Genomic DNA, 21967 nt, shown 5'->3' on the forward strand with positions numbered 1-21967 from the left:
AGAAGCTTGACCAATTTGGCCCCTGTGCCGGGAAGTATTTTATCGTTTGCGTTCTCTGTGGTGATTGAGGGCAGTATAAAGAAGGCTTGTTTGGAATTTCCTGTCACACCAAGTTGATCGTTGAGAAGTCTAGTCCTGGGAGCTGAAAATCAAAAACCAAGCCACAATTTGTCGAATTCAGCGGTCACGGCCGAGCCTGACCAATCAATCGCGCTTCGGATGCGCCCCGAACTCAATTTTGTTGCTTTTTCTCGGCTTCTTTTTCAATGTGGGCCCTGCCTTGCCCCTCTTTTGCCCTCTTCTCGTCGCGCACATCTCTAAATGTTCGTGTTTGAGCACAAAATCCAGATCAATATGGAAAACTTTCTAGTCCCCATTCGACGAAAGCCCGGTGTCCATCGACCTGGCCTGCTCTCAGACCTAGAAAGAAAACTTACGGCGGAAGGTTGCGCTGTTCTCTGTGGCGAAGGCGGTACTGGGTACGGTTGAACGAATTTTTCTTCGCTCTCTATATTTCTGCCAGAATGCTCTCATCTTTCAATGACCGGCCTTTCTTTAATTCGCCAGGTTCTCTCACACGCCGGACTAGGCAGCCTGTAACTGCTTCCTGGTTTGGGCACCAGATCTGACGTTGAAGATAGCAAGACACAGCTGGCCTTTGACTTCTGTTCCAAGTATAATACAGACCATCCAGATGCCCTCGTTCTTTGGATCAGTTCGGAGACAAGGCCTTATCTAGAAGAGCGATTGAGAGAGATTTCCGGGCATCTTTCCATTGTCGACCAGACCAATATCTCGGAAAGTGTTGCAAGTTGGCTTCGATTGCACTCGCAAAATGACTGGGTCCTGGTTCTTGACGACGTTGGGAATGAATTCCAAACTTCGAGCGCAGAATCCAACGACGGCACATCATTTCCCTCGTCAACTATTCTCTTCCGCACCTTCAGAGGAGAGACGAAGACTCTGGAAGAAAACTTGACCAATGCATTGAAATCTAAGGAGGCTCAAGTTATTCTGTTATATCCAACACTAAATGATTCGTTACAAATCTTCAAGCAACATTGCCCAAACATTCCATGGGAGGCAAGGGTTGCGGAACAGGTTACAACGTCTTTGGAATTCTCACCGTTGGCTATATCAATAGCAGCTGCATACATGGAGGACAACGGCATCACCTTAAGCGAATATCTTGACTTATTTCGGCAATACAACCTAAGTTCTACTCCATCTACTTTCTCTACTTCCGTCGCACGCGCTTTGGTGGTATCCCTCGGACAGTTGCAGTCCGAGAGACCTCAAGCAATAGGCATCTGCAAACTTATGGCAGTGTTAGACCGCCAATCTGTTGTCGAGAGCCTTCTCTTCTATGATCGCAAAGGCCAAAACGCTCGGAATTTCTACGGATCGCTAAGAAAATTGGATTCATTGTCGTTGGTTCACAAGGCTGTGCGAAATCACCATTACTCGATGCACCGCTTGGTTCGGGATTTCTTCGTTGAGTACCTCGAGAACGAAGGGAAATTGGAGACACAGCAACAGTCTGCAATTGAACTATTATCCGAAAGATACCCATTCGGCGACCAGAGTTTTTGGACTGTGTGTCGTGCGTACAACCCTCACGCTGAAAAGGCTATCAAGTTCGAAGGTCCGGACGCGTGGCCAAGGGCAGTGTTGACGAGGAACATGGCGGCTTACCAGCGAAACTGCGGCAATTTTGGTGCTGCTTACGCACTCTATAAAAGGGTACTGCAGATTTACGCCTCCAATGCACCTCTTTCAGCAAAGCAAGAAGATCTGATGGTGGGCCTTTCTTTAGGGGTAGTTGAGATGCTTGGTAAGATGTCTCAATTCGACGCCGGCGAAAAACTCTTGCAAGACACCATGGGTAAAATGAAATCAGAGGTGGAGCCAGGACACCCGCAACTGATACATGCAAGGAATCTCCAAGCCTGGTTCTGTTACTGGAGAGGTCAGCATGCAGAGGCAGAACGCCTGTGGCGGCTATGTCTAAAAGACAATAACGAAATCCACTACGAAACCCATGTGGAGTCCTTGATATTCGAATCGAACATCACAACTGCTCTCATCGAGCAAGAGAAATACGCGGAAGCAGAAGAGCTTCTTGCTCAGACAATTCGGGGCCGCATTTCCGTTCGAGGAAATGACCACCCTGACACCATCCAGAGCCAGCAAATTCTTGCGGCCCTCTACCAAGAACAAGGCAAATACACCAAGGCGGAAGAGTTGTACCAGGAAATTTTAAAGACCGCCAATAGGGTCCAGGGTTCCGAACACCCTGATACTCTGACCATCGTGAGCAACTTGTCGAAGAACCTTTCGGCACTCGGGCGATTTTCAGAGGCTGAAGTGATGCAGTGGCGCTTGCTGGCTTCCAGAGAACGCCAATTTGGTTCCGAGCATGAGCAAGTTGTACTCTCAAGGATCAACCTAGCCATCACACTGGAGAAGTTAGGAAAGTATTCTGTGGCCGAGGAACAGAATCGACTTGCCCTTGTCGCGCAGAAAAAGTTATTTCATGCCGACACTCATCCGACCACGTTGAACATCGAGAATACCCTGGGCCTCTTATTACTAAGGCAAGGTAAATTTGAAGAAGCAGAGCCAATAGTCAGGGAGGTGTTGAGAAAAAGACGAGAGACACTGGGCGTGGAACATAGGGATACTTTGACTAGCCAAAACAATCTCGCTGGCACGTTGATGAAGCAAAAGAAGTATGAGGAGTCGAAAACCTTATTTGCGAACACTCTAGAAACGGCAAAAAGGATTCTAGGAGAAGAGAATGCCTTCACATTGAGATTGATGAATAATCTTTCAGAGGTCATGAGACAAGGTAGTTTCGAAGTTTCGGAGAACGAGAGGCAGAGCGTGCGCCTCGAAGCTTTGGGGTTGCAGAGAACTGCACTTGCTGGGAGGATCAAGATCTTCGGAGAAGACCACCCTGACGTTTTCACGAGTGAATGTAATCTGGCACGCCTTCTCCATGATATGGAGAGATGTATTGAAGCAAGGCAATTGTACGAGAAAGCTGCAGAAGGATTAGGGAGCAAGTTGGGTAAAGATCATCCTATGACGATCGAGTGCGAAACGAACTTCGCGGTTTGCAAAAGTCATCGCTAGAACGAGAAGTTGCTTTGCTTTGAGACTCACGATTTCACTTCTCATGCCATGCCACGAATCGTTTTAATTTCAATTTAAATCCTTTTCTTTGTTTCAAACAGTTGAAACTTCTAATTGGCCTCAAAATACAGATTTGCAACATAATATATTTGATAGGTCTGGCATTTCCCCTTCTAAGATGGAACACGAATGCCTAGTTTCAAAAATCCAGCTTGCGGTGTTTGTTGACCCCTGAGTTTCGCGAAACAACCCCTGAAATTTGGCGAGCCAGCCCTCCCTCACCATTAAGCTTTGGGTTCAAGTGCGGGTGGTGCAGAGTATACAACGACTGAAAATATCACAGTAATATGTAGTATTTAAGATATGGGATTCTTCAGTAGTATTGCACACTGACCTAGGTTATATTTGTTAATTCAGTGGGAGTAAATACGTTGTCCGACCTTGTCAAGTTGTCCTCGGTTGTCCTCAGTTCCAGATTCAGCACAATCCCAAACTCGACGGAGGTTCTAAGATGCGAAATCGACGATTGTCCTCTCCTCCAATAAGCTTTGCAGCCCTTAAGCTCTTTCTCGAGCTCCAACATAGCTAAGTCGAGCTGCCGAGTAATTTCTTCGCCATGCACGTACTCGACGTTCCAACATTCCCTAAAACCTGCATCATAGAAGACTACATTGTTAGGCATAGCTATACGTGTCTCCCGCCATTTGATTTCGTCCTTGCGCTCACTCACAAAACATTTAAACGCCTCCTCTTATGTGCAATGATTCTAGGAATCATTTCGGCCACGATTTCATCCGTCCTACAGTGCCCCGTAGCACGTCAACCAGGATCCTCTACCTAGCAGCAAGCGCGAGTTTTCACCGCCGCAAGCGCTCTCTGTGCAATTGCTGCAATTCCCATGTATCTCTACTCGGCAACCATGGGGAGCACCTTGGTGACCTATTTTGCGTCTGTCGATGACGTTGGAGCTGGTGTTGATGGTCGATTCTACTTTAAAGAGCACAAATGAAGAGTAGGAAAAGACCGCAGGTTCCTTTCAAAGGGTTGCACCAAGGGTAGTTTTAGTGGAAATATAGAGTTCAATTTGTTTGGAAGACGCAGCCTTTGTCTATTTCCTCATCCCCATGTCACTGCTCTGTCTGCCCAGCATCCCGAATGTCATTTCTATTTCTGAGGATTATGTAGGCTACTACCACGCATCCTTCGTTTTGTTATTTTCATAATTGGTCTTCCTACCAGTCTAATTCCCAGTGATTTGCTTCCCTGTCAGGCCACCTCAAGTATCACTTGGGTGAACTCCAAATTAAGACGTCCACCGCCAAATGTCAGACTATCAGTATTTTCCTGAGCTTGCTCTCTGTGCCCGTGCCTGTTGATTTTTCCGGAAGCGGCGATTCATCTGGCGTGTTTGGATCTCTCGCCCATAAGCAACACTATGCTGACTCCTCATACCAGCAAGAGCATCTCTCAGGTTTTTATCCTGCTCAAAATCTTTGTCGGTGATCTTGAACGAGGGGCAGATTTTGTAAAGACGAATTGGAACAGTTTATTGAAGACAGTCCTGTTGATGCCGCCTGTCGGTGTGAACTGTCTCATATTCAGGTTCCAGTTCAAGATATCCAGGAAAGTGGTGTGGCCCCTATGTTCCAATACAGTTTTCGCCGAGACTCCGTTATACATCTCCTTGAAGCGCTGTTCTTCAGGCGACGACATCATCCAGGTGGCATCGGCCAACACCTGTGCGTGGTGAGCTGCAGAGTTCCCGTCGGCAATAACGGTTTGGTCCTTGTCCTCTTTTCCCTTTCCCGAATCGATTTCAACTTGACGCTTTCTGATCGCAAGACCAATGTTGTAAAGTGGCTGCATCTGAAGTTTCGCCTTCCTGACCTCCACTACTTCGGTCTTCATGTCCTTCAGCTCCTTGTTGACAGACTCTTTTCTTTTCTTAATGAGTTGAACGTAACCTTGCGTTATAATTTGGACTATGTCATCAACATCCCTGAAGGTTGGTACCTCTGTTGAATCCTCGCTGTTTCCGCCGTTCTCTGTCGGAATTGGGAAGTCTGTCACGAGTACAGCCAGATCATCGGATATACATGGTGTCTTTGGAGTTGCCTTGCTCTCTGGGTTATCCCTCGGAATTTCTGTATTGAGATCAACCAGAATGTCAAATTTACCCGTCTCCACTGCATCGCTGCATGTCGTTAGATCCTCTTCCTGACAGTCTGTGATGAGATCAACCCGACCAGTTACACATGCCTTCTGAATAAAATCGCTGCAGGCGATGTTCTCATTCTGAAATTGGCTCTCAAATGTAATCAAATCTCCAACGATCTTGTTTGTGGGTTCGCGTGCTCTCTCCTTGCTCTTTGGAATATCCCCGCGAAGAGGAGGCGATGGAACATCGACAAGAGTACAGTCGGCTTTTGAGGGTTCCATTTCTGCAAACTGCTTTTTGAATTGCTGATAGTTGGCCTCGAGCTCAGCCTGCCCACGACTCAGCTCCATCTTCAAGATCATGGAGCATTCCTCTGGCTCGGGCCAACGTGAATGCCACTTGCGTGTTTCAGCCTCAAGCTCGGTCTTCAGTTCTGCCTCGAAATCTTCCAGCTCCTTGACCTCCTCAGATGACGCGAGGAGCTGGTCGCTGATCACTTCAATCGCGACATTTGATTCAAGAATTCCGCGAAGTGTCAGTGGTGAGGAAATGGCTAAGATCAAGAATTTGAAAGTGAAGTGCTGGCGATAGAGACAAAAGAATTGAGAAAGGTCAGATATGCTTACTTTGAATTGAGATCCAAGAGCTTCAGTGTCCGTCGTTGACCTTCAGGTTTCGTCCATGCGCTTTGCTGGGAGAGATCCTCGAGAATCACCCCCTTTTCATCTTCGAGGGCCCGAAGATATTGGTGAATATCGCCTAGCTCTTCGTTCAGTTGGCTAGCTTTTGCTTATCTTGTCAGGAGCGTCTTCTTCGTCCACTCGATAATGCATTCCAGTCCAATCAGTGCCAGCTTCTCTTTCTGCTTCTGATATCCTCTCACTGGGTCTCGCGTCGGAGAATGCATTGTGATTGTTTGATGCCTGGTGCTGGAAGAAGCTCGAAGAATTAACTGCGCTGGCTGGTTGATGCTTAATGGTATTGGTAGGGCGGTGGTGATTGAGAAAGGAAGATGACTTTCAACCGGAAAGGATTTTATAAGACTAAATCGCCTTGAATATATAATCTGTTTGGTTCTTATCTGGACCGCGCCATATGGAAGAGGTGAGGGTAACTCAGTCCGAATTCCAATGTGCCAGCTAATTTGGTCGACTCGGAACGGACCGCAATGCGAAGTTCTCCTTCTGACTGAGAGAGATGATCTTATTTCGCAAGCGAATTGCTACAATAGTGCGCCCGATACGCTTAAATCGACGACTGGAGAGCATCTGACCAACAGGTTCAAGTACATCATGTTCGTTCTACGACGCTAAGCGAATGAAAAGGGGTTGGAAGCGAGCGTCTCTCCACCAACAATCCCCGTGCATACTCTACAGCGGGCTTGCAACCAAAGAGAGAAAGATACCTTTTCTTACATCTCCACAGTCCAGTTGATCCTAAAACGAGAGAAGATTAGGTGCTATGGGACCGCGAATAATCTTCCTTGGCTTCTGATCGACGGGGTATCGCGCTTTCATCAACTCGACTCAACTAGTCCTTTGGCGCTTTATGGCAGCCGTTAACTTGCAATTATGATCTTCTCAATTCACAACTCTATCAACTCTCTCAATTTACAGAACCTTTGCGCAGGATTCCTCCTGGACTTAATCCGATCACAGGCTCTTGACGTAGTACTAATCACTCACTGGGGTAGATAAAGGAGGAAACACTCAGGAATACAACGGCCATCAGCTCACCAATGAGGGGACGTGCGATAAGAGAAACAGCAGTCAGGGGACTCCCTTCTGCTATATGAATGCCGGCCCCATTTAAGTGAGGCCTCGCCGACTTGAACAGCCAGTGATTGCAAGTACGGCAAAAGTTGTGAATCATAGAGTCGAGATAGCATAAATGAGGGTTTATGGCGGGAAAGTGGAACCCGAACGTTGTTGGGCAATTGTTACCAGTCTTTAATAGCGTCTGATGATCCTGTCTATATTGCCTACTAAAGCCAACCGATATAAGATATTGACGACATCCTCTTGCCTCAGAAACTCTGTTCACATATCATGAAGGATGGATGCAACTTGCAGTGGGATTGGCTTAGCCGGGAGAAGACGGGAGACACTCTGTGAATATATTTTGAGCATATTCTACCCTGTTAACCCTGCTAAATGCCACACGACCAACCTACTATCAATTAATTCACTAAACAGCTTCTTGATGTCCGATGGGAATGTGTATTCCATTTTGCCATGTATCTAATCAATATTCTTAGGTTTTCGGCAAACCCCATGTACTTTCAGGCTGCTGCAGTTATGCTGTCGTACCGTTTCGGGTCTCGATCGAAAACACGAAGGTGTTATGAGTTCGGTGCAGATAATGACCCTTCAAATGATTGAAACGCTGATTGGCATTAACGTAACTCGCCCCTCTACGGAACGGCACGAGTGTAAACTTCTTCTTCTCCGCTCATATTGTCTCAATTTAGATACCTATACTAGGCAGGTCATTGCAGTTGAGTCATTTATCATTGACCAATCCCATTACTGGTGGGTAATTACATATACTACTCGTCGAGAGATAAAGACTCCCCCGCGACTGAGTACAAAGCCGCAAAAACTTGCCCTCCAAGGTTCGTAATTTGAACAATCCATCCAAGCCTACTTGTCACCTCCTCATCATTGATCCTTGTATCCGTCATAACTTATTCTTCCTGGCTACCCAAGGGGAAGAAGACATTTCTCCGAGTCTATTCTCCTCCTTCAGGAATCTCTTTAGCGGCGGGTCGTTGCTTGTAGCTAGTAGGTACTCTGAGAGATCGATGCCGAAGACAGTCACAGATTTCCCTCCGGTAGGTCTTCGGGGATCTGTTCTTTGGCCGACTGCGGAAATGCCTTCGAGGATACATGGTACATGTTTTTGTCTAGGCTTTACTTGTGGAAGTGGTGGTGAGGCTTCCGGGGTCGTAAAGGGTGTTCTGAGAGTCCTGCAAGCGGAATTAATACTGAGTTCTAGACTGGAGGGTAGAGATCTTACTTTGAAGATGAAGACATCTTGGAATTGACGATGTTGAAGCAACAACCTTCGCCTCTCGTATGAGAGGCACCGTTTGAGAACCTCACCTCCTTTTGTGTTGACATTCATCTTCCCGAATCCATTGCATCATAAGGGTGAAGTTCTCACCGAAAACGGGGGCAAAATATCGTACGAGTTCCAGAAGATAGAGGCCTTCAATTAGGTCAAGTGACAAAGAAAACGTGTGATTTTTCATGTGATCTTCTTAACGGGCCAAGAATTGTTGAGCGGAGAGAATTTGTGCGACCTGGCCTGCCTGGATGGCAGCTCGGGGGGCGAGTTTTTAGGCGAAGCCCCTCGCTCACCGAGTAAGAACTTAGAGAGAACATCATAAATTTGCGCAAGGATGTATTGATTACATTAGACTATGAATGAGTATAAGAATTGAATGCGAATTATATTTTGTTATTTTATTGAGTATCACAGTGCGAGATCTAGCTACTGCAGTGCTGCACGACACGCTGAACCTTCGCAATGTGGTGGTAGGGCTGTGTCGGTGAGAACGCACCCGACAGTTGGGGCGCTGAACCCTACATGCATTGACGGCCTTCCCCGGTGCAAGCCCACTACGTCGATCTCCCCCACATCGTCATCGTGCATTCCTTGGAAATTCTGCAACCCTGGCCATTGCATGAAGTCTCACTCCTTGCACAATCGACGATCCTCTATCTTCCGAACCTAGACCTAATTCTTCCGAATCCTCCTTGTTCTCCTTAAAAATAGTGGGGTCAAATCACCCCACATCCAGCCCCCACGACTTGGTTACCTTGTTAGGAGGGGGTTAACGAAGTGCTGGGATCCAACAATGGCTGGAATAGGTGAAGTTAGAGAAAGATCCGGACATATGTCGACAAGAATGGTGACCTGGTCTTAGAAATAGCAACTCGTCCGATATTCTCGTTTGGGGTAACGCGAGAGAAAGCGTGTCTACGCTAATTTTCTGCTGTGCAGAGCTGAGCTGTGGGATTGGAGTGAAGAGAACAAATTATAAAAGTGCAACCAAAACCTTACTTACCTTTTTACCACCTTTACACGCTCCCAGTCACTCATACACCTAAAAATAACCAATCGTCTCGGCAGCTCTGATTCCTCTCAATCTAACTCCCGGTATTCGCAACTGTTCTCTTTCCGGCCACAGCCTCAATCCGCCGCAGGCACTGGAGCGTAGAAATACTCTCTTCCTTGCTGCAAGAGTTCCACCATTCCCCACCTCTCCCAGAATCACGTTCTTTATCGGTCGTTCACAGACCCCGCTCCTCGGACTTCTACTTATTCCGCATAATGATATCGGGGTCAAAATACTCCAAGATGCTTCCGGACGGAGAAGTGCTTGCTGGAGAGCTTTATCCTTATAATACCAACCGGCTGCTTCGTAGAAAGCTGATGCTTTCCACTCTTCCTGATTTAAGCGAAAAAGCGGGGAGAAACCCGCTTCTAGTAGAGGGTTGAACTCTGGTCTTTGGTCTGGGTCGGACACAGGCTGGAAAAAGAGCTTCCTCTGGAGGATGGAAGATTGCTCGGTGGTTGCCTTCCAGAGGTGACAGGCGCGCTGGGTACGAAGAAGATCCCGCAGCAATAGTTGGAGCAGAATGGCTTCGACGAGCCCTGGAATTTGAGACGGCTTTGGTCTTGGAGTCGGTCGCAATCTTGTCCAGTCCGAGCAGCTCAGGGACACCATTTTCTGTCTATCCTAAGGCCAAAACTTATTAGAGATCCAAATGTGATAATAAGAGGTTGGGTTAGAAGAAAGGGAAGACTCTGCTGCCATGAAGAAGCAATTTGGCAGGCGATTTAGTGGCCGAGGTCGAAGCCCTACTGCAGCACTGGGGAAGCTGGCTTGGCGAACAAGGGGGTGCCTTCAGGCCCCTGACAAATACGCGAATCTGAGTCAAGTCAAACCCCAGGGATATTGATTGTCAAGTAAGCGCTAACTATCTGTCCGGTTATCGCGCAATGATAACGACCTCGCTCATATCTTAAACATCTATTAGGCCTGTACAGGCCACTTTGAAATGAGTTTGCCCTATCTCCAATAGCCCGCGTTTCGCTCCTCGGTTCCTAGACTGGACTTCTCACGATGCATCTCGCAAGTTTACCCCTCTTCCTGCTGCTTGGCTCAAACTATGCCACCTCCAATGACCAAGCCGTCCTCCACGAAACCACAGATTCCGCATGCCACAACGCAGTACGTTCTCTACTTCATTGCGTCTCTGCCATCGCCTGACAACTCTCAGTGCGCAGCTCTCCAGTCCTCTCTCGGCTCTCTCGTTCACCTCAGCCCTCAACCTCCATCCCACGCTTCAAAATTCTACGCAAAACAACAGCAAGAACTAATCCCGGCTTGCATATTTACGCCCTCTTCACCCCAAGATCTTTCGACCGGGTTGGGAATCATCAAGTCGTATGGTTGCCAATTCGCTGTCAGATCAGGAGGTCACGGGACTCCTGCTGGCTGGAGCAATGCAGATGGCGGGGTGAGTATTGATTTAGGGGGTTTTAACGAGGTTGAGTTATTAGAGAGTGGGGTTGAAAGTGAGGGGAATCAAGGGATTGTGAGGGTCGGAACTGGAGCGAGGTGGAGGGATGTTTATGGGGTCTTGTTGCCGCTCAGTATATCTCCTGTTGGAGGGAGGAGCGCTGATGTTGGGGTCGGGGGGTTTATTCTTGGTGGTTAGCTCACCCCGCGTCTTTCCAACAGGAAAATCAACTGATTATCCGGGGCAATAGGAGGCATCTCATACATCTCAAGACGATACGGGTGGGCCATCGACAACGTCAAGAACTTTGAGGTATGCCACTTACTCTCCGCTACCAGGCTGGACGCACAACTCATTCTGGCAATAGGTTGTTCTAGCAAACGGCACTGTCGCAAACATCAACCGCGAATCATCGCCCGATCTCTTCTGGGCCCTCCGAGGAGGTGGCAGCAACTTCGGCATAGTAACTCGCTTCGACCTAGAAACCTACCCCCAAGGCCCAGCCTGGGGAGGATTCAATTTCCACCTCATGTCTCACGCCGACGTCTCTTCTCGGCGCGCTCTCCTGAATCTCAGCCCTCCCTCCGCATCATACACTCTCCAATCCGTCATCGACAAAACGGTCAGCTTAATCTGGCGGACAGCATGCTTGCTAGGCTACTGTGTCCCCGTCGACACCCTTTTCGAGACATTCCAAAATTCCAGCCTCGCCTTGGAGAATGATCCTTATGCACACATGATCATGGCGTTTGTGTACGCCGCTGACGTGAACCTGTATCTGGGCTGCAGCGTTACGCAGTACACCAAGGAAACCGGCGGTCCAGAAGTCTACAAGAATTTCAGCGCGCTGCCTAAGATTTACTCCTCAGTTCGTAGTGGAGGCTTAAACGAATTTGCTCTTGAGGATACCTCTTACAACAAGCCTGGCACTCGGTATCTATTCCTCCTCCCCATCAACCATTCTTCTCCTTCAATCACCCTGAAACACAATTCCAAACTGTACTGATTGTTGGATAGGAGTCTTTGGATCACATCCACGTCCCGACTCAACGCCACTTTGATATCTCGGATCTACGATATTTTTCTAGCAGAGATCGGTCTGGTTCGATCCGTGAAGGGCGGCGGCATAGGACTGAACTTCCAGCCTATCACCCTAGAGATCGTGCGCCACTTTGGCAAGAATGGCGGGAACCCGCTTGGGCTTCACGAGGAGGAGGAGCCGTTGATGATTATCGGCCACACTCTTCAATGGAAGAACGTCGAAGACGACGCCTTGATGCATAAAGTGGCCCACACAATCCTCGACAGAGGCATAGAGGAAGCCAAGAAGATGGGATTGCATCATCCATATATCTACCACAATTATGCCGGTGCGGGTCAGGATGTCTTTGCTGGATATGGAGTGAGGAATCGTCAGCGGTTGATGGAGATTCAGGGGAGGTATGATCCAGAGGGGGTGTTCACTCGACTACAGCCCGGTGGATTCAAAGTCCAAGATTTATAGACCTATCCGGATCTAGAAGAATAGTGGTTGATGGGGGAGGATTTGGACAAAGGATTAGGCGGGGTGCGAAAGAAAGTATTGGGGGCCGAAAATGCGGGGTAACACAGCAGCAAACCCGCGAGACCCATCTTGGGCTTTATACTTGCATCTTTCAACGGAATTAATCTCATCATTCCGCAGCGTTCTATAAATTGACCAAAATCGACATGGTTGATCAAATGACTATTCCGGACTCCCATGATCTCAAATTCGTCCCAATGTTGTGTTGGTGGCCGTTGAGCAGATCGCTTCAAACTTTCTGGGCGGGCGAGTGGAAGATATCTTGAATTGTGTTCCGGCAATTAATACTAAAACACATTTCACCTGCCTCTTCATTTTTCGTTTTGATGACATTTGGTGACGCTTCCTCGTAAGTCTTGAAAGAGCATCGATAAACGAAGAACGATTGTGACCGTACTGTATTGTACACCAGCAAAAGGCTGAACTTCGGGAAAACGAGCAGCTTGCATTCAAACAAATGGGTAGCAGTACTGTACACCTAGCTCAATCCTAACTCCCAACACCCTACAAATACACTCCATTAAATCCTCCAGCTCCCTCTAAACTCCCATCGCAGGCTAAAGCTAAGAAACAAGCACAACCGGCCTCCACCCACCATGCATAAGCTGACTCGTCCAAAACATCTCCCTCGCCGGCTCCTGCACACAATCACCTCCCACACCTTGCACCAGCGGCCTCACCTCCCTCAAATAACCCTTCGTCTCCTCTGTCCAATTCTGCGTTGCCTCTAGCTCGGGCTGAGAGAAAGGGGCGTAGCCCTGGTGCGCGTAGTGGAAGCAGGTGAGCAAGGTGGTGGCACCCCCCATGATTGTATCGACGAGGTTTTTGTTGGAGTACTTGCGCTTGCCAGAAGTTAGCCACGTTCGAAAGAAAGGGAGGAGAAACGAGGGGAGAGGAGGTGGGCCTACCTTGAGATTATTCCGCTTCACAAACCACGCATCATGCGCCATCGTCAACTCAACATTATGCAGCAGAATAAAATACGCCAAGTATATCTCAAACCAATTATTCCACGGATCGCTCGATTCGAGCATCGCCTTCAGCATATTGAGGATCCTCTTGAGTTTCGGCTGCAGGATCTCGTTGATGACGATGAGGTCAATCTGCAGGTCGACGATGGGCGGGATGGGGATCTTGGTGTGATAGGGGGAGGCGGGGTTGGGGTCGGTGGATTGGTCGAGGGTTTCGGAGCCGATGATGCTCCAAGGCTCTTCGATGAAGCGGCAGCCGACCCAGAGCTTCAATGCTTCTTCGACGAGGGGGAGATGCTGTTGGTTCTTGTTAGCAATGCTATGACGCCCCGACCCGATGAGACCGGACACCAACCTTGTTCTGCTGAGCAGTCCGAAATGTCTTTCGCGTAATCTCAGTTGCGTCCTTCAGGTATGCCTCAACATACGTCTCTGAGTTATCCCGCATGAAGCCCTCGATCCCTTGGAGGGCAACATTCAGATTTTCAATCCCGTATGCAGGTGTATGGTACTTTTGCTCAACACCGCCATTGAACCAGTTGTAGTACTGCCTGTCTGTGTCCTTCGGTTGATATCGATCAAGTCGGATTTTCAGCCGATTTGGTGGCAGGCCTTGGGACAGCTCAACAAACTTCGAAGGCTCATTCCCAACCCGGCGAACTGCAAAGTGCTTCCATATTGCTTGCTTGCCAGGGGCTTCATCTTCCATATTCCCGCGCAACGAAACTGCAAAGTCGATCGTCGGGCCTAAGATCAAATATCAGCTTGAATGCTTCAAATCATTTGGGCAAGTCTACCTCGACGAAAAACTTCAGTGCCACCGATATTTGGTCGCCAACAGAGTGGACGAAGCAGCCCAGGGATGAAGGTTATCTTGTCTGCGCGCTCTAAACACGGCCGGCACGGACCGTCGGGATGATCCCCGTCTTGGCACTATCTTTACATTAGTTTGGACGTAGGGGAAGATATCAGTAATTCGCAGACAAAACTTACCTCCTTTCTCTTCCTTTTGCACATCAAGCAAGCTCCCTTTTTGCGAACTTTCGCGGTTTCTTGAGGAGCTTTCAGTTTCCGAGTCTTACGAGGACGGACCAGGGCATCCCGTTGCGAGGACTCAGATCTCTGCCTCCTCTTGGATGTCGGATTCTGATTAGTTTCCAGCGGAGTGTCTGAACGTGAGTCCGAACGTGAGTCCGAAGAGGGTGAAGCCTCAGGAGTATTGCTGTCCACAGTATAATCCGGCGGGTTGATGGGAAAGTCGTGGTATGACACGGGCAAGAGGTTCCAGTCCGGATTGAAATACTCATCACCGGTACCCCATGGCGGGATGATGAATCCCTGGTTGTGATCCATACTGTCGTGTTCTGAGGAAGATCGATACACTACAGATGCACTAGCAAATGGGTGGGTTTTGCCAACAATTTAAGAGAACTTGAAGCAGAGAGAGGGCGGAGGGCTGCGCCGCGCTGCAGGTGGCTTCGCTTGGCGGAGAACAGGGAAAGGTTCACGATGACGCGAGTGGCTTTGCACACAGAACACCTTGCTTTTCCTCCCGGCGCCGTGTCACTCGACCACCGCGAAATCTAACGGCCCTGGACAAATGAAACGACACAACGCACGCGAGCCTCCGGCACAGTTTGTGTGGCTAAACCTCAATTTGGCTAGCAAGAAACGAGCTTGAATGGAAAAGCCATGCAAGCGGGAAGACAACGCTTCACCGACATCCCTATCGAATGATAGTGACGGTGGTGGTCAAAGAAATCCATGCAAACCCAGATGCGCCAGATGCCCATGCAAACCCCCATGTGCGCCAGACGCCGATCGTAAACCCAGGACCGGACGGTCGACTCCTCACCGAATAGATGGTCCTTCAACCAGGCCTACCTGTGTGTGTGTGTGAAAGCTCAAGCGTGGCCAGAAGAGCGTTGTTGGTTGGCAATGTATGCGCGCTCTCGGATGGGCGCAACGGGCCAGAGCTGAGACCTACCGGCATGGTCGAAGGCTTCATTCCACGCAGTGCCAGCCTGAAGCTCCTCCGGGATGGGCCAGCGCTTCTCGGTGTCGTCATTGCGCAGCCACAAGCGAACCAAATGGCGACGACTGTTGGGAGAGTCGGTCCAACCCTTCCTAGCATGCAACATGGCCATGTTGTTCCAGAACAACATGTCGCCAGTCTTCAACTTCTTTGCCAAAGCGTGCTCCTCAGCAGCAAATTGAACTGCGTTCAGAGCCTCCACTTGAGCAGCGCTCAAGTCTGGAATACCGGGAGTGCGCGGGGAGGTGGCGTTGCCAACGAGGGGTCGACGGGAAAAAGAGAGAATGACCCTATCCTCACCCGTGGGGTAGAGAATCGGGCGAACCATGTACGGGGGCGATTGGCCAAAACTGCAGTTACGGTCAGCGGGGTTGAGCACGGAGGAGCCGGAGGAGCTGGTGTCTGGCTTACCGGTCGAAGACCCAAGAAGAAGCCGACAAGAGGTGGATGATATCGGGTCGGGTCTTGACGATCTCGTTGTAGATGGTTGCGGTCGATGCAAGCTGGCACTCTCCGCCAATCTCAGCCTCACCCAAACATTGCAAGCCGAGGATGTCAGCCGCGTCGGTATGGAATGGCTAGCGTTTGGTCAGCATGCTGCTGCCACCGCATATCGACACCGAGACGAAGCTGCACTTACCTGTGCGACATTGGAGTACGGGGCTTGACGCTCATTGTCAGGACCAGCCTCAGCGCTTAAATCCGTCAAGTGAACTGCAAAAAGTGTCTTAGCTCTCAATCTCAACGTGCGCGGGGAAAGGCGAAGCTGCTAGAGCACAATGCAGCTGCAGGGGTACGTACGGAGCATGTTTCCAAGTTCATCTTGACAACCGCGCTTCTCACCAATGTATGCCGAGACACCGAGATACATGACGAGGTTTGCCTCATTCGAGAATTGCTTCGGATCCAAGCCGCGAATGAGCAAGAAGCCGACGCCATTGACGAGGCCTTTGGCCAAAGCCTTCAACTTGCTGCCCAAGGTCGGGAGAGGGAACGACTCTTGAGAAACACGCTCAAAGGGGAGGTTGAGGCCTGTGCGAGAGTTTATCAGCATTCGTTCGAGCTTGAAGGTGAGGGAGGTCGGATCATCAAAAGCGCCATGCGCATGGACGATCTTGCGCAGTCATACCTTCAAAGTTGCGGCAGGCTTGCTCGAGCTCCTTGACATCACCTTCATTGAGGACCAAGATGTAGCGCTCTTGGTTTTGGTCGTTGTCGAAGTCAGTGCCAGTCCAAGCGGTTGGAGAGACAATGGACTTGGGGAAGCCAGCAGGCAAGGTGGTGGCAGTGGCCGGGCCCTATTGGTGTCATCATGTTAGTCCCAAGAGCCCAAAGGGGTGTCGGCTCCAACTCACCTTGGGGGAGTAGACAGTGTCATGGGAATGGGTGGGGATCCAAGCACGATCAGGCTCGGAGTGGATGGTGGTGGAAGCCATAGCGTGGTTGCTTAAGCTGTCCGATTGATTGAGGGTGTGTGTGGGTTGTTCTGATGATTGTGTGAGAGTGCGCAGTATGGGACAGCAAGAAGAAGATGGATGGAGTTGTTGTGAGATGGAGGAAGGTTGGAGAGGAGAGGCCTTTTTATGCTCGAGGAGGGATGGGGAGACGCGTTGGTGGGGTAGCCGCTAAGGAGCTACCCATGCAAGCAAAGCTCACAAGGCGACCAATCAGCTCGCGAGAAGCGCTGTTAAAAGTGGGTCTCCGCCACAGATGAAGCGGTTTGTTGCGAATAGCTTCGTCATTTTCCAAGCAGATTCACGGCAGCGACATGGAGTTTTACACAATGAGTTGGAACCAGTGACGTCAATGATGTCAAAATTCCTCAATGTCGCTTCAGTCTCACTTTCTCACAACTTTGCTCATCGTTTGTACTCATGTACAACTTTGGCTTGCTTTCTTCGCATTCACCTTCCTTTATCAGTAGTCAAATTGAACCCTAGATCAGCATTCCCAATTGGAATTCTAGAATTAAATCTTATTGTTTCTATAGGATCAAAGTCGGTGCTTGGTGAATTCTTTTCTTTCCGGTGCTGCTTTGTGTCCAGGACCGGAGCGATGTTCACTTCTCTGTGAACATATCTTTACCATTGATTTATCCACGCACACATTCTGCTTCCAGCACAGTTTTCTCAATTAATGGCAACGGCGGGCATAATGGCAATGATCCAGAACAAAACATTGGCCGGTCTCGGGGCGGAGTCAAGTGCTAAGTCTTCCCAAGACCTGCCAAACACACTACTGACAACTACCGGCAGAGCAACCCCCACGAACTGGTGCCCATAAACGCTTGGTATTAAAAGCTTTGGCGCAGATCCACCACCATAATTCATTCCACCGTCTCATTTCGTGTTTCTAAGCGCTCTTGGAAGGTCCGTAGCGTGGGTCAAGGCCGCCCAGCCTCAAGCAGGACCTCGCGGCTCATGCCCAGCCACATGCACGACCGGCCAAGGCTTGGAAGTGGATATTCTCCTATTTTGAGAGTGCTGCGGAAATGGTGAGAAATATGACATGTCATCCCCTCGCTTTCTCCGTACCAATAGGCACCCTCGCATCCTCTTCGGGTTCCTCTTTTCAGATTCTTATCACTTGGCTGTCATGTTTTGGAAGGGTTGCTGAGGCTCTTGAACACGTACGTCCTAACTTGGCTGTTGTAAAACCTGAGAGGGGTTCCACAGTGTGCGACCGTCAGAGAGAATCCTCTGCGGAAAATGTTTTGAGCTGGTTAGGAGGGCTTGGAGATGGCCGTGGCAATGAAGATCCACCTCCCAGCTAGCAATGATCAACTGACCGACAGCTCATAGATATGAAGACTCCTCTTGTACTTAACAACATCTTTTATTTCACTCTTTTACCAGGCTGGTCCCATTGAAGAGCTAGTGCAATACAACAAGACTGTTCTCCTCGACAATCGTAGAGTGTCCGCTATTCGTGGCAGCATTGAAGCTACACTCGATTTCCCCTCTCAGCGAAGTTCCAGGTTTTTTCAGCAACTTCAACAGCAGGACTGCAGTTCGGGACCCCATAGTTGCTGAGAGCCCGACTTTACCTGTCATGATGGTTTATCCACAGATCTCGAAGCCGATGAATTACCAAATTGCCGATAAAGAAAGCAAAATACTCGGGAGAGAAATCAGAGAGGAAGCCACCGAGATCCAATCAACCTCAATAGACCATGAGAAAGAGGAAGCAGTGATAGGGAGCGTCTCTCTGAGGGATCGCCTCAAGCATTTCACCTTCGCATGGTACGCCATGACCATGTCAACTGGAGGAGTAGCTTTTGTCCTCTCGGTCATTCCTAACCGCTTCGACGGACTTACTGGTCTCGGAACCGCCATCTTCATTCTAAATCTGTTCCTTTTCACTTGTGTCACGATCACAATATGCTCTCGCTTCATACTACATCCAGGAACCCTCACACACTCTCTCACCAACCCTCACGAGGGCTTCTTTTTCGCAACCTTCTGGCTCTCCCTCGCCACAATGATCACCAACACTACCGCATACGGGATCTCTAATACTGGCCCCTGGATTATCACTGCCCTCCGCTGCGCCTTCTGGGTCTACACCATCTGCGCGACCCTCCTAGCAATCTTCTATTACCACATCCTCTTCACCGTTAAAAAGCTCGTCCTCATCAACGTCCTCCCCGGCTGGGTCCTCCCCATTTTCCCCGCCATGTTAGTCGGCACGCTCGCCTCAGCAATCGCCAAAACCCAACCAGCCAAACATGCGCTCCCCATCCTCGTCGCCGGACTCTCCTACCAAGGCCTCGGCATGATGGTCGCAATAATGATGTACGGGCTCTACTTTGGGCGTCTACTAACCTCCGGGCTTCCCGTCGACATGTCGCGCCCGGCAATGTTCATCGCCATCGGACCCCCCTCCTTCACTGCCCTCGCCTTCATCGGCATGGCGCAAGACGTCGCCGCCACCAAGATTTTCTCAACATACGTCTCCTCCCTTCCCGGCATTTCGCCTCAGTACCAAGCCCTCATCCCCGACCTCCTGCAGATCCTCGCCCTCATTGCAGCGATCTTCCTCTGGGTCCTCGCTTTCTGGTTCTTTTCCATAGCATTAGTAGCTACGATTGAAGCAGTGGGAAGAAATGATTTCCATATGAATTGGTATGCATATGTTTTCCCGAATGCGGGGTTTACGGTTGCGACGATCAAGATTGGAGAGCGCTTAGATAGTAGGGCGATTCAAGGGGTAGGGTCCGGGATGGGGGCGGTGTTGTTTTTTCTTTTGGTGCTGATTTATGGGTGTCATGTTAGAGCTGTTTTGCAGAGGAAGATTTGTTGGCCTGGGAGGGATGAGGATGCGCATTAGACGGGAGCAGGAGTAGAGCCAGCCATTAATGTCACAATGTGGGTTTTGCATGGCGCTGGCCGCGGTGCTGAGAGGGTTTGGGATAGGTAGCGTTGAATAGACTTCAGCCACTAGACGTGATACAGAGATAAAATTTATTTGGACCAGATACACATATAGACATAGAATAGAGATAGAGATAGAAGTTCCAGATCAAGAGAATAGACGCATGTGCACATGTAATTATCAGCACGTCATGTCAATACCCTTGAAAGAAACCCTCGAATTCAAATCACAATTTGTCAAGTCCAGTCACATACCAGAAAGCCAGCTCACGAAACCCCAACCCTGAACCACAGCCAAGAAACCATCTGAGATCTCGGCCCACACTCACCCTCTACATTCATCCACGCATCCACACCGATTCTGGCAAACTATACACACCACACCTGTCAGCATCATTTATCCCAATCCCGTTTCTATTCCTTCAATGGGTCCACAAATACCTACCAAAGCAACAGCTAATCTCTCCATCACCACAGAAATTGGAAACGCGGTTCGAATGGCTGCAGTAGTTGCAGGCTTCAACATTATTGCAGCACAACTCGCAGTTTGTGACGCTTTCGGTTCTTCTCGAACTCGGTTCAGCCTGTTTGAAATGGATTGGTCTTTTTTTAGCAGATAAACTCACGAATGCTTGGATACCGGTATTAAGGGCACGGGGAAGGGGGAAGGGGAAAACGGAACGAGGGCCTGGCGGGATTTTACCTGTGTCTGGGGAGGGAGCAGCTAATGCAAGAGCTAGAGCGTTGTAGAAGATGAGCATGAGGACAGATGACTTCATGTTGATATTGATGCCAAGGACTGAATTTTCTTAAAGAAGAACTTCTCCAAAAGGTTGACTAGAATGTGTATCGCTCGTTATGCCTAAAGAAGCTGAAGTGCGATTCTGAAGTTGTCTTGGAGAGGGGAAACAGTCTCTTGTATACTTTCCCCTCCGTCTCAAGCTGCAGTAATGAGACGAACTTGTACGCTGGGCCCCGCCACAACTCCAGAGCGTGCGTTTTTATCATAGACGAGATGAGTATTATGGGATGTCCAGTGATAGTAGCCATACCACAAGATCCGGCCATGGAAGAGAAGAGGATTGCGAAGTGGCCAGTGTTCGTCTATTTTCAGTACGTTCATAAGTTTCCCCAAGGATTTGGGATGTCAGGTTGATATTTACGAGACATGGGACTGGCCAGTGACTGTAACATTGCTGTACGGATATTAAGAACCCTCAAATAGCATCGTATGGAAACCAACCAGTAATTGTAGATACGCCGTAAGGTGCTCCCCCCATGGGGAGGAACTTCAAGCTGACCTCAGATTCTTAATCTCACTATGATAACGAGAAAACAGAACAAGGTTTAAGAAGGGGGTTGATCATCTCAGGAGGGAGTAGTGAGGAAGGTTACACGGAATATTGAGCTGACTAGAGGTTACTAACCCGTGCCACCTACACCGTAAGAGCGGAGGTGAAACAGAGTACCATGCCTTAAGTTCTCTTATGGAATGGAGGTCTTGGTCACAAATTGAGTAGACCAAGCAACAAACCATGTTAGTCGAATTGTCATACTATCCTCCACCTTTGAACTCGTAGGCGAATCATACACAAACGTAGCAGGAATTGCAGGTAGACTTTACTAGACGAAACTCTGGAAGTGGGGATTGGGTGTCTTATATGATTAGTACCGAGGAATGTTATTAAGTTCTCAGCGAGTCAAAGACATCAGGTCTTAGAGGTTGTAGAGGTTAGCGAAAATGTTGCTTTTGTGCAGGTCAAGAAAGCGGAAAGGAGAGTGGTATCACGTGGTTTTAAGTATTTACATATTAAGCGCTACTCTCAGGGCTTTTTTTTTTACCATGGAGGGGGAAATGAAGGTCTGGCGGCTGATTTTTTAGTATGATTCATCACACGATCGCTCAGCAAAGCCTTTCCGCTTCATTGGCTCGTTTAAGCCCGGCTGATCAACCACCACCTCCTTTTCCTCGCTGCCACTGTCCTCTCATTGATTATGGGTGCCTGTTGAACACCCTGCATGATGGTGATTTTCATGGCGATGAGTGTACTATACGGGCGGCTGCAGGCGATAGGTGACAGACGGACTTCTCTTTCGGTAGCACCGCTCCGGAGATATTCAAGCTGATGTTTCTGTTTTCGGTAGCACCGCTTTGGAGATCCTCGCTTAGGTCATTCCTAGTCCCCACACAACC

General features: G+C 49.1%; 8 protein-coding genes across 8 annotated transcripts; 3 read left to right on the forward strand and 5 right to left on the reverse strand.

The window, feature by feature from the left end:
- Positions 1-354: 354 nt before the first annotated feature.
- Positions 355-3183, forward strand: K444DRAFT_665755 (TPR-like protein; the record flags this gene model as incomplete). Its single annotated transcript, XM_024887108.1, has 2 exons — positions 355-479; positions 642-3183. The coding sequence occupies 2 exons, from the start codon at positions 355-357 to the stop codon at positions 3136-3138; spliced, it is 2622 nt and encodes an 873-aa protein (XP_024734300.1). The 3' UTR covers positions 3139-3183.
- Positions 3184-4528: 1345 nt separating this feature from the next.
- Positions 4529-6203, reverse strand: K444DRAFT_693141 (uncharacterized protein; the record flags this gene model as incomplete). The annotated part of the gene is made up of 3 exons (XM_024887837.1): positions 4529-5785; positions 5923-6059; positions 6180-6203. The coding sequence occupies 3 exons, from the start codon at positions 6201-6203 to the stop codon at positions 4606-4608; spliced, it is 1341 nt and encodes a 446-aa protein (XP_024734301.1). The 3' UTR covers positions 4529-4605.
- A 1538-nt stretch (positions 6204-7741) lies between these two features.
- On the reverse strand, positions 7742-8729 carry K444DRAFT_665756 (uncharacterized protein). Its single transcript, XM_024887109.1, has 2 exons — positions 8315-8729; positions 7742-8264 (listed from the first exon to the last, which is right to left on the reverse strand). Exons 1-2 carry the CDS (start codon positions 8416-8418, stop codon positions 7976-7978), a joined length of 393 nt encoding a protein of 130 aa, XP_024734302.1. The 5' UTR covers positions 8419-8729; the 3' UTR covers positions 7742-7975.
- Positions 8730-10476: 1747 nt separating this feature from the next.
- On the forward strand, positions 10477-12334 carry K444DRAFT_644942 (FAD-binding domain-containing protein; the record flags this gene model as incomplete). Its single annotated transcript, XM_024885028.1, has 5 exons — positions 10477-10538; positions 10632-11023; positions 11081-11142; positions 11198-11763; positions 11848-12334. 5 exons carry the CDS (start codon positions 10477-10479, stop codon positions 12332-12334), a joined length of 1569 nt encoding a protein of 522 aa, XP_024734303.1.
- Positions 12335-13116: 782 nt separating this feature from the next.
- K444DRAFT_482788 (uncharacterized protein) lies at positions 13117-13993 on the reverse strand (the record flags this gene model as incomplete). The annotated part of the gene is made up of 3 exons (XM_024873035.1): positions 13117-13236; positions 13303-13662; positions 13700-13993. Coding segments are annotated over 3 exons (774 nt in total), but the record flags the coding sequence as incomplete, so codon positions are not given.
- Positions 13994-14024: 31 nt separating this feature from the next.
- Positions 14025-14947, reverse strand: K444DRAFT_53521 (uncharacterized protein). The gene is made up of 2 exons (XM_024875269.1): positions 14350-14947; positions 14025-14298 (listed from the first exon to the last, which is right to left on the reverse strand). Exons 1-2 carry the CDS (start codon positions 14716-14718, stop codon positions 14140-14142), a joined length of 528 nt encoding a protein of 175 aa, XP_024734305.1. The 5' UTR covers positions 14719-14947; the 3' UTR covers positions 14025-14139.
- Positions 14948-15008: 61 nt separating this feature from the next.
- Positions 15009-17193, reverse strand: K444DRAFT_615860 (Clavaminate synthase-like protein). The gene is made up of 6 exons (XM_024880810.1): positions 16756-17193; positions 16530-16698; positions 16202-16432; positions 16041-16114; positions 15812-15978; positions 15009-15750 (listed from the first exon to the last, which is right to left on the reverse strand). Exons 1-6 carry the CDS (start codon positions 16834-16836, stop codon positions 15270-15272), a joined length of 1203 nt encoding a protein of 400 aa, XP_024734306.1. The 5' UTR covers positions 16837-17193; the 3' UTR covers positions 15009-15269.
- Positions 17194-18481: 1288 nt separating this feature from the next.
- Positions 18482-19729, forward strand: K444DRAFT_534496 (uncharacterized protein; the record flags this gene model as incomplete). Its single annotated transcript, XM_024875219.1, has 1 exon — positions 18482-19729. The coding sequence occupies one exon, from the start codon at positions 18482-18484 to the stop codon at positions 19727-19729; it is 1248 nt and encodes a 415-aa protein (XP_024734307.1).
- Positions 19730-21967: the final 2238 nt, after the last annotated feature.

Source organism: Hyaloscypha bicolor (assembly GCF_002865645.1).
Source record: "Hyaloscypha bicolor E unplaced genomic scaffold K444scaffold_117, whole genome shotgun sequence".
NCBI classification, from domain to species: Eukaryota; Fungi; Ascomycota; class Leotiomycetes; order Helotiales; family Hyaloscyphaceae; genus Hyaloscypha; species Hyaloscypha bicolor.

Bases quoted from the DNA above. Each gene is read 5' to 3' on its own strand.
- K444DRAFT_665756 (XM_024887109.1), bottom strand. From the start codon at position 8,418: ATGTCAACACAAAAGGAGGTGAGGTTCTCAAACGGTGCCTCTCATACG. The intron at 8,265-8,314 runs GTAAGATCTCTA...TTCCGCTTGCAG, and splicing joins AAGATGTCTTCATCTTCAAA to GACTCTCAGAACACCCTTTA.
- K444DRAFT_53521 (XM_024875269.1), bottom strand. From the start codon at position 14,718: ATGGATCACAACCAGGGATTCATCATCCCGCCATGGGGTACCGGTGAT. The intron at 14,299-14,349 runs GTCTGCGAATTA...ATGTAAAGATAG, and splicing joins AGAGAAAGGAGGTAAGTTTT to TGCCAAGACGGGGATCATCC.
- K444DRAFT_615860 (XM_024880810.1), bottom strand. From the start codon at position 16,836: ATGGCTTCCACCACCATCCACTCCGAGCCTGATCGTGCTTGGATCCCC. The intron at 16,433-16,529 runs GTATGACTGCGC...ACTCTCGCACAG, and splicing joins AGCCTGCCGCAACTTTGAAG to GCCTCAACCTCCCCTTTGAG. The intron at 15,751-15,811 runs GTAAGCCAGACA...CCGTAACTGCAG, and splicing joins TCTTCTTGGGTCTTCGACCG to TTTTGGCCAATCGCCCCCGT.